General features: G+C 32.5%; 1 protein-coding gene across 1 annotated transcript; it reads right to left on the bottom strand.

Moving 5' to 3' along the window:
* Positions 1-346: 346 nt before the first annotated feature.
* On the bottom strand, positions 347-9601 carry LOC117121879 (fibroblast growth factor receptor 1-like). The gene is made up of 8 exons (XM_033267265.1): positions 9494-9601; positions 6486-6564; positions 5379-5516; positions 4684-4794; positions 4177-4244; positions 3431-3548; positions 2439-2535; positions 347-1313 (listed from the first exon to the last, which is right to left on the bottom strand). Exons 2-8 carry the CDS (start codon positions 6520-6522, stop codon positions 1151-1153), a joined length of 732 nt encoding a protein of 243 aa, XP_033123156.1. The 5' UTR covers positions 6523-6564; positions 9494-9601; the 3' UTR covers positions 347-1150.
* Positions 9602-11474: the final 1873 nt, after the last annotated feature.

Here is an 11474-nt window from a genome sequence, read left to right as displayed (position 1 = left end):
CTGATTTTATTATTCAGCTATTTTATATATTACTGTACATTTATATGTTCACAGTTAAGTGCTACGCAACAAACTAAGATTTGATATGTTTCTTTACTATAGGCCTACTTTCGGCTGCAACCAGAGCCTCTCGCAAGCTTACCTCAGGTTCACTAATGTAAGTTGAAGATGTGATTTACATAAGCTCAAGTCGTTATCATGATACATAATTTTACATTAAATATACCACACCGTTACCGTAAGTGTGTATCATTTGATTTATTTAGCAGTCCATGTAAAGTAAATATTATACAAATATCTTCCTGATTTACTGTAACAAATACATAATGGTTATTGAAGGCGCTAATCATTTACACAATGTATTTGTGTAGTATGAAATGCATTTATAACGCAATATTTATCATAGATTGTAGCTTTTTAATTATTTTGATCGTACGCGTAAACTAAAGCATACAAATACATATCTTAAATATAACGAGCAAAAGTATGTCATCATCATGAGCAATTAATATCAGTGAGTACTATCACAATTGTTATATTTTGTTACTTACCTTATTATATTTCAACGCATTTTTACCTTACTCTATGCATTTCACTTGTAACTCATTATAGTATAGCAACAGTACTAAACAGATATATTGGAAAAGTTTTTTTTTTTTTTTTTTTTTTTTAATTGTTATTTTACTGTATATAGCCTTTAATGTTTTCTGTTAATGTTGTGAATATTTAGATCTATAACTTTATTCATCTATAATTTCCGAAAAGACAATTTGTAATATAATTTATTTCTTCGCATCAAAAAGTAGTTTTGGTCAAGAGAAAAAGTCCTTCTGCTATCATAGGAATTGAACCCAGGACTCTGGAATTAGAGGACAAGCATTTTAATCACTAAAACCAGGCACTCACTGCGCCCGACGGTCGTCGGCCGACGCGATTCTATGAAGAAATCAACGCGAAGACGTACGCGTAACTGATCGTTTTTAATGACGATCCGTTCAGACGACCACCGACAATCAGCAGACGGCGTCGCGTCGTCTAGCGCTCACAGGAAGAAGCGGAGTTGTATTCGTCGTGCGACGGTTGTACGACACAGTGAGTGCCCGGCTTGATCTATACAAAACTCCACTCAAATAATTTTACTCTGATCTGATTATCTTCGCACCACATCTAGGGCAAAATACTCTCCTCCTTCATAGGAGGTGTCAACGCTTTGTTCATTACTGCTTATGACACTGTCGAGGTCGCTGGCTAGATTTTCAAATGACGGTCTGCTCTCAGGTGTAGTGTGCCAACATGCATTCATAACAGAGTATCTGAAATTAAAATGTAAGGTAAAATGTTCATCATTAATCATTATGATATGTAGTAATTATTATCATTTTGTTACATTATAAATATATCATCCTCTTCTCATCTATCATTATTATCATTATCATCATTGTACTATAGAATAACATTTTCAACATCATTATCATGATAGTCACAATCCTCGATTCTTCATTGTCATTATTATCTTAATAATCATCATCACAATTATTAACATTGCGCTCACTTGCACTGTATCAAATTATACATAAGGAATAAATCTGTTGATGATACTGACTATCTGGTTGAGAGGTCAATCACAAAACTATGTAGTTTACCGTATTTTACCGTAAAGGGTCCAATAACTGAATCTTGAATACTCCGCACTTAAACACACCAAAAATATTTTTTCCCTATTAAGTACGTAACGCTGTCCTATAATATTAGGGAGTTTCCAATTGCACGACGACAGTAGGACGTAGAACGTTAAACAACCGATTTATCGAGGATTAAATAATCGGTCCTACTATCTATATAGTATTTGACATTCAAGTCCGTAGCGTGACTTGATTTGTGGGAGGTTAGTTTCAGTGGAAAGTGGACCATTTGGAAACTATTATACAATAATGTAACAATTATTGTTATCTGGAAGAAATGCCGACTTGAAATTCTTCTAGCTTGTATGATCTCAGATACTCTGAAGAACATTGGAAATATATCTACGAATATCAATTTCCCGTTTTTAAATGCGGACCTTCTCCAGTTTTTGGGCGGATCGTCCCCCTTAACCCTCAAGCAACGGGCCTGCCATGGTACCATTTTTATGTTTTTCCATTTTTTTTTCTTTTTAATTTATATTTTGCATAACTGGATTTTTTATTTCTAATGTTAAGTACATTGAGGTTTTCAATAAATGCACTTAAGCAATATCAAACTATTAATATTATTATTATTATTATTATTATTATTATTATTATTATTATTATTATATTTTCACAAAAATAAATTATAATAAGCGCCGCTCTCGAACAAGTAAATGGTCTCCAGTAACCGTTACACTGAAGCCTCCTAATCATGTATGCTTACTACTGGAACATTTACATTAAACCTAGAAAATAAATCACCACACTTGCAATTCGTTGGAGATGTTTTCAGGTTTTTTCAGCCGCAGGCCTGCGCTTACTTTCTCGACAACTGTGTTAATCGACATTTTTCCATATGGTTTTGATCCTGTGTGAGAAAAACATGTAATATTAAATACCGGTATATAAGTAATATATATGTACGATTTACTACAATGAAAATAAGCTTGCCCTTCCAAATTTTATTGTGTGCTTTTATCCTTGAATATTATTTTTGTATTTAAGATTGGGAATTTTGTTTAAATTTTTAATTACGCCCTCTCTAGTTACAGCGGAATTGATGGCTTTTATTCGAGGCGGATTTTTTTTATTCCTTTTGATTTGGTCCTGGATGGTAGCTGCCAAAGTTGAAATGAACCTCCTGAATGTTTTATAAATAAATATAATTTTTAATTTTCTCTATAATGAAAAAAGTTTATTTATCACTTATGAAATTATTCAGAAGAAGCATGTTCCGTGATGGAAGAAAGTCAGTAGCGAAGATTTATTTATAGATTTTCATTTTTGATGATCTTAACGTATATAAAATATCACATAAAGACTAGTATTTTGATACTTATGTACAGGTAGATACAGTATCTTATTATGTTCGTATAGTTAAAAGTTCGATAGAGTAGATTTGATGCAAGTCTCACTCTCATTTTTGCTCCTTTTAATGTTATTAATGCGTTGTCTACGGTAACTAATATCATGTGGAAATATCGATGACGAATATGTGTATTATAATATCATATATACATGTAACTAGGCATAGGCCTATATTTTACAGTATTATTATTCAAATAGTTATATATCTTAAATATTATTATAATAATTAATTATAACTGCTATTATTAACAACATTGATAATAAATTGCTTAGTTATTATTAAAAGATATTTCATATTCACTGAGACAGATTATGTATTTGAATTTCATTGTCAATTTCATTCAGAAAAAATAACTTAAGTGTATAATAAAATGCATAACATCTGTGTAATTTACCTAAAGTTAATATCTCCCACATCAGCACTCCAAAAGACCAAACGTCGGATTTCATGGAAAATAATCGCTTATTGGTACTCAGTCCCTCTACTGCCGTCCAGCGTACGGCTAGTTGAGTCTAACAGAAAACATTAAAGTACCATGGTCATGGATAAACATGTTTGCCAATAGCGATTCCAATACTGTTATTTCGATCTTATAGTATTGCGAAATGCAACATAACATAGTAAAGATATAATCCTAGATTCATTCAATCATACAAATAAATGTTGATCCCACAGACCCAGCCATCGTTTCTCACAGCATTGTTGTTTATATTATAGCTAGATTGTGATTTTATTAGAACCAAAGAGATAATGGTAAATGCTACCTCAGCGTCATTTTTTACCTATAATATATACAGAACCAGATGAAATTCTTATTTGATTTTTGTTTATAGTATTTTGACTAATAGATACTTCCGTACATCTGTCTCTTATACACATCTAGATGTGTATAAGAGACAGCATATATACATACACACATACATACATACATACATACATACATACATACACACACATACATACATACATACATACACACATACACACATACATACATACATACATACATACATACATACATACATACATACATACATACACACATATATATATATATATATATATATATATTATATATAGATGGAATACTATCAAAACAAATTGCATATGCCTACGTGCTTATGTTTTTTTAATACAAACATATTCATCGCGAAAACAAGTTCTTTGACACGAGTCAATGAGACCCACAACAGTTTCAGCTAAGTATTCTAAAATTACCACCGTCACATGGCTTAAAATCTAGACATAGAGTGTGACCTAGTTTAGGCTAAGTAACTATATGCCTATACAATTGTTTCAGGTTGAGTATCCAAACACGTTTGAATCGATTGTTGACATCAGTAGACTTTTCAAACACCTTGTTAGACAACCCTACAGAATGTCTTAATGAGAGCAGACATGTTCCATTAACTAACGATGGATATACATCACTAAAGTCTTGTTAAAAACAAAAACAAAAATCCGTAGGCCTACTCTTTGACACCTGGGAATGTAGAAACGCGCTTATCGTGATTATAGTTGATTCATCATTATACAGCATTTATTATGTACGTTTTGGTTTCTCTTTAGCAATTTTGCTACCAGATTTGTAGGTGAAGGTAAAAGATAAAAAACAACCAACAAGAATCGTTCAATATCTATACATACCCCTGATGCTTGTAAAGCCAAGTAATCGGATAATGTTTTCATGCCATGGCAACAGCCTCATCATCTTTATTTCGTGCAACATTCTTTCCTTTTCCTTGACATTATGATCCTCTACGTATATAAATTTGGAATATCGTTTGAACATAATGTGATGTAATAATTAATTGTGCCACAATTAACAATAAAAGAAAAAAAACCACATTACCAAAAGAAAAGTCAAAAGAAACATATTAACAACAACGATTGCGAACAGGTTCCGGTCCGTTTGCCACCCAGTCTTTTGCCACCTAGGTATAACATAAGTCCTAGAATTTATTTTATCTGTAATGTAGCCCTATCAAATCCTAAAGGACATTTTTTTTTAAATTAATTTAGAATTTTAGACATCTTACAAATATCTTGTTAAAAAAACAAAAGTTGACTTTAAACAAAAAGAATCATTAGGTATGTCAAATAATTTATGAAATCTAATTTTAGATTAAGTACAGACCTCATCTAAATTTCTGATATAGTTTCTTGTATTTTTATGTTGTCCCTGGTCACTGTTATTATAACTCAAATTCAGCCACAAGGTCCAGTTATGCTTTATTAATAATCATTTTATTATGGGGCTTGCATTGGACTTCACATTGATATTTAGGCCTAGTTATAGAATTCAAAACCTGAAATATGGAATTGAAGGACAAGCATCTTACCTTTTAGAGTCTTGATAGCGACGTTTGTTAGACCAAAGCTGGGAACTTTACCTCTACACACCCGGGAATGGTTTCCTTCCAGGATTACGTTATATTTGTGTAAATCGTCCGGGTGCATCTCATTTACTGTATTGTTTTCTATTATTATACAAATTGTCATTAAACAATATCGATAGAAAGTGTCCGATGTACCTTGTATCTTATACGTAGGCCTAAAGTTTTGTTTTTTGAATTGTTAACACCAAGTTAACAATTTAAAATTTTACAAGCGAAATAAATAGATTGATACACGTATTCTGTCGGTGGACAAACAGAAGAAACCTTTAAATATTCAACTCAAATATCGAAAGGCTTTTTAAAAACCAAGAATAAAATGATAGAAATTCTTTAAGTGTCACTGGAAGTGTTTTAATTACTTTTTCATTATCCAGAATACAAATCAAGGTACACATTTTTAAAATTCAATAGTGTCTGTCTTAAATTAATAATCTGTATATTACTACAAAATGAGAAAATTAATTTCAAAATTTTAAGATTTTTTTTTTAATCATTTTCAGATTAAGATTACTGTATTTTAAGATCACCCTACCCATTCCAGTGTCAATAACGGAAGATAGGAAAGGGTGTTTTTTGTGTCATTATTATTGTCATAGAAAATATGTTCTTGTTCTTATTTTTATTTTTAAAGTTAAAAACTAACCTAATTGTACACGTATCAATAACAAATATTATATTTTATTGTTCCACTTCAGTTGTTTGGCATAGAAATTTAAAAAACTATATTTGATTTAATTATGCTAATCAAACATTAAACTGCAGTGCAGTGACTCCATAGAATGCATACCTCAACTTTGTGCTTTGATAACTGAATACAACAAGCATGGCGTTTATGGCGATACCATTATTTCTTATTATGTAAATGGGGTAAGTTTTAGATATTTTTAAATATCTCTGAGATTTATTCATGGGTATTTCCACCCAAAAATTGAATCTATCCTAATATATATCTACTGTACATAATGATCAATTCATTAGTTTTTTGCTTAATCCTGCAAACAGTCAGACAGATAAACAATGAATACATAACCTCCTTGAATGACTAAATACCTTGTGCAAATGGTACGGCATACACGTCTTCCTTCATTGTTGACAAATAGGGCACGTATACATGATTAGATTCCACCTCCTAAAAAATCAAACACATCTCGTATCAAGTGAGGTTTTGAATTATATCGAAACCACTTGTTAATTACATAAAATTAAATAATCATGTAGTTAATTCGATGTCTTACATTATGTTCAGTGTTATCTCAAACACTCGAGGCTGAAATAGCAGAAATACAAAATAATTATAATAGTAATAATGTAATAATCATGATATCTCGATTTACTATGTCTATTTGTAAAAATGAACATAATGCTTTTCCTCATTGTCAAAATGAGAATTGATGTTGAGATTTTGAATTATATAGAAAATCGTTAAAAATGATAAAGTAAAATAATACATGAAAAAAGTAAAATCATAATAAAGGAAATCAACAAGTAAAGGAATGAACATGGAAATTAACTCGACGTCAGTGAGGCTCGAACTATATCTGTAGAGGTAATACCAGAGAGTTGTTATTTAACAACTCCCTGGTACACCGAGGGTGAAGTGGGGAACTATAGCGCCAAAGGACTCACCTCTGCCGACGTTAACATTACAAGTTTATTAATATTCAAAATATTTAGAATAAGGTCTTATCTTAAAATGCACATCTTTGTTACATAGGTCTTTGGACAGTTTGATTATTTTTATACTTAATGTTTTACACTATTCGGAATATACACATATTTATATTGTATTTAATAGCAGTTTCTAATAGAAATTAAAATGCTGCGAGTATGTAATTCATGTAAATACTAATAGATACTTCCGTACATAAAAGGGTGTACTGATTTTTAGTTTTAGTATTAAAGGTTGGTAGAAATGTATGATTGGGTGACTTATAAGAATGGGTTTCAAAAATTTTGTTTACAATGCTACAAAACAACATAATATAGTAATAAACATGTTAGTAGTCGATCTTGTTTTATTGTTAACCACAATAGGCTTCACAGTATTTAAATATGTAAAAAAAAAAGTGTTATCCACAATAGCCTTCACAGTATTTAAATCTGTTTTAACAAAAAATATATATAACATTTTAAAATATTTTATCAATATTTAAAACTGTTTAAAAAAGTGGCTAAATGAAGAACATGCCTCACATAAATTAAATCTGTTTAAAAAAAATATGGTTTATGCATATCGTGCTTCTCAGTATTAAACTCTTTAAATAAAATAATGCTTTATCTACAATATGCTTTTCATTTTTTAAATGAATGCTTTATCCACAATATGTTTTTCAGTATAAAATAAATTCTTTATCAACAATATGCTTTTTAATGTTTAAACTTGTTTAAATACTACAGTATTTAAACCGGTTTCGATATAGTATCTTCATCAGGTAAATGACCTAATTTCAGATCATTTCGTCATCGGCCGATGTCATCCGATGACGTGCACCCTTTGTTGGTATTTGAGGTCTTTTCCGCGGGGTCCTCTGTTCCCTGGGTTGGTTAAGAAGGTCATCGTAAATATGTGATAACTTGAGGGTTTCTTATCTCAATTCATGTTGTTACTTTTCCTTTGCGATGGCGTATAATTGGGAGAAACTGGAAGAACTCTACATCAGACTAGCCAAACATAAAGCAAACAAAGGTGCATGTGTAAATTAACATAAGATTGAAGCACAATATTTGTTACCAAATTCATACATAAAAGCTTTTTACTAACATATATATTCAATATAATTTCGATTACTATTATTTTATGAGATATTTTATTAGATGTTGATTTATTAGTAAGATATTTGGATATCAATACACCTACCTCCAAATATTAGGTTAGGCCTAGCCTCAATTAGAAGAGACTAGCCTTCAGCCTAATTAATTATAAGCCCAACCATAGCTATCCTCAAATACTCATAGACAGGACACAATCACACTATAGAAAGATCACTAATATGATGACCATAATCAACACTTCTAGCATTAATTAGGCAATGTTTGAAAATACAGTACTTACCAAATCAATTTCACAGGACACATGTGAAACTGACAAACTAATACATGTGCAACCAACAATCTGCAAACGAAAGTACATGATAGTGTAAATTAACATATAAGATTGAAGCGCAATATTTGTTACCAAATTCACACATAAAAGCTGTTTTACTAACATATATAATCAATATAATTACCGATTACTATTATTTTATTCGATAAAAATCATTTCATGGTAAAAATAATTTCTGCTAGGTAGAGAAGCTAATGGAATACCTTATATTAGTTTACACCTAGGCCTAGCCTCAAATTGAAAGACGTTCAGGACACAATCATACTGATCTAAACATAACTAAAATTATCATAACCTTAACACTTCTAAGACTTGACATAATAAATGTTTGAAAATGGAATACTTACCGATTCCATTCTAACTCTAAACGAACACATCCGACACCGTCAAGCTCTAAACTGACAACAATGACTGACGCTGCTGGGACCATGTGGATCTCGAAAAGGCTCCGAAAAGCACTCGAATTTTATCGCGCTTTCGGGCTGAAAACCGAAAACGATCCAACGCTCTCCAAAAAATTCATCTCGAGTCCTTGAAAAAATCGAGATTTTTACTGGCGTACGTCGAAATTAGTGTCGCTGCTCGTCTGGTGATTTGCAGCAATAAGCATTTACCGCAAGGCGATTTAGAGTTATCTCTTCAAGCAGGGGCGGATCCAGAAATATCAAAAAGGGGGGGGGGGGAAGTTGGGCCGATCGAGACAACACTGTCCTAGGGGGGTCTGGAGGCATGCCCCCGCGAAATTGTTGTGTTCTAGACGCCCGAACAAAACATTTTTTCTCTCTTTTTTTCTTTTTTTTTTCTTTTTTTTTATCTCCCAAAATGTGGGGGGGCCGGGCCGCCCCACTAAATCCGCCCCTGTCAAGTGCAGCATATATTGAATAATATATCTTTAGCCTAATTGCAAGTAAGGAATATAATCTGGTAAGATATGTGTAAAACACCATAGACTTACACTGTGTCGCTTAGTAGTTTTCTTTAACAACACTAGGCCCACAACAAGGAAGATCACAAACACTACAGCACCACCTCCAGCAATGCATATTATGTGTACAATGCTCAAACCGTTTGCGTCAGGTACCTAAAGTAAAAGCCATATATGCATATAATTAATAAAAATAATAACATTTGTTAAAGTCATAAAACAAATTAATTACAATGTTTAATCGATATCTTACATTGGTGTCGGCTGGATTATCATTTCCCGTGTTATCTCCAAACTTTTGAGTGACAGTGGAGGTAGTGGTGATGGTAGTGATTGTAGTGGTGGTAGTAGTGACAGTAGTACCATGGAGGTATTATTGAGAAGGAGATCACTCGAAAAAGCTACGCGCACGCAGCGCTATGCAAATGAACCAAGATCAAAGCTGCCGCAGCGCGTGAAGAACGTTTGCGCGATACCTTTGAAGTCCCATGTGTTCCCCGCCATTAAATTTTCAGCAGGCATTGTTTACCAAAAAATTGAACATGGCGAAATGGAGAGCACCTTCTTTTCTCGATGCGCACTACATACAGTCAATCACTATGGCTGCGCAATCGTTTCCATTTTGAAGCTGATACATTTATCTCTCATAAAATATCAAACATATTAATATTTTCCACCAAAAAAAGTTTCGAATTTAATAGAACATTTACATGACCTTTAAAAGTATAGTATATTTCAACTTCAATTTCCATAAATTGGCCAAAATTCGCTAATTCTAATGTTAACAGATATTAATTAATAAATGATTGAGGATTATAATAAACTAAGTCATTTTAGGGTTAACGAGGGTTAACTATTCGAAAAATCAATCCAAAATCTGAGTATTTTTCAGTTTTACGCTTTATAGTCGAACTAATCAATATCTAGACAAAATTATAATGAACACAGAAGTAATTTTAACATAAATATTTTACGGAATCCGTTCCTGAAATATACAAATAGTAACATACCAAAAGTTCGAAAAAAACAGGGGAACACTGTTCATTATAAAGATATTTAATTGGTTAAAATCAAACGCTTTATTGCACAACTGCTCTGCTGGAAGCGTATAGATGCATGTCGTTGCCAATTGTTACTAACGAAAAAATGTGATTATAGGGTAATACGCCCGCGCGCGATGCAAAAGTGGGGAAGCAGCAGTACCAGCGTTAGTAGCAGCAGTATCAGCAGTAGTAGTATTTATTTATTTACAAAGTAGAATATTAAAATATTGTATGTTATTGATGCCCATTAGTGATCAACATAGACTGCAGGCCTATAATTAAATAACAAAATACCATTATGCAACCTGTCAGACATACCTCAATTTCCAAAGATTTCGGCAGTAATGCATTATTTTTTATGGTTATGACAGCAACCGGTTCTTTAACACTTTCATCTAGGGTTAGTGTTACATCTAACCTCAATTTGTAACAAAATTTGTTGTCGAGTATACAATAACATTCTGTACGAATGCAGTCGCCAGTCTAATACAGAAAAACAAATACTATATTGTGAATATACTGCTTGTACTAAAAATATGTCTTTTCTATATGGCCGTGTTTTCGCAGCACTTACAATTTCTCCGATAAATTATCTTAAATTTCCCTCCAAAATGTTATCTCATCATCCAATATTATAGACACCAATGCAATGTGTTTAATACCACATCCGTGTTGTTGACCTGCAAGTGACCTTGCTTGTGCGCGAGGCGGATAGGTCTAGGCCTAGGCCAAGAACGAAATCGTACGGTACAGTATTTCGCCCTGGGATCCATTGTACTTCTATAATATGGGATTGAGAAGGAGACGAACAAGAATACTAGCTTTGGTGTGCTTTATGGTACAATAGGCTATAGGTGGCATCGTCGACATCGAAGCAGCCTTTTCAGGATTTTTGTGTCTACTGCCCCCAACGGAGGCGTAGACACTATGTAATGATGTAGCAATTAAAGATGGCGAAAATGGGTAAA

This window comes from Anneissia japonica, unplaced genomic scaffold (assembly GCF_011630105.1).
Source record: "Anneissia japonica isolate Jap-2015-1 unplaced genomic scaffold, ASM1163010v1 scaffold1929_len197191_cov155, whole genome shotgun sequence".
Taxonomy (NCBI): domain Eukaryota; kingdom Metazoa; phylum Echinodermata; class Crinoidea; order Comatulida; family Comatulidae; genus Anneissia; species Anneissia japonica.
Note: the sequence above shows the minus strand (reverse complement) of the source record. Positions and strands in the feature narration are given on the sequence as shown.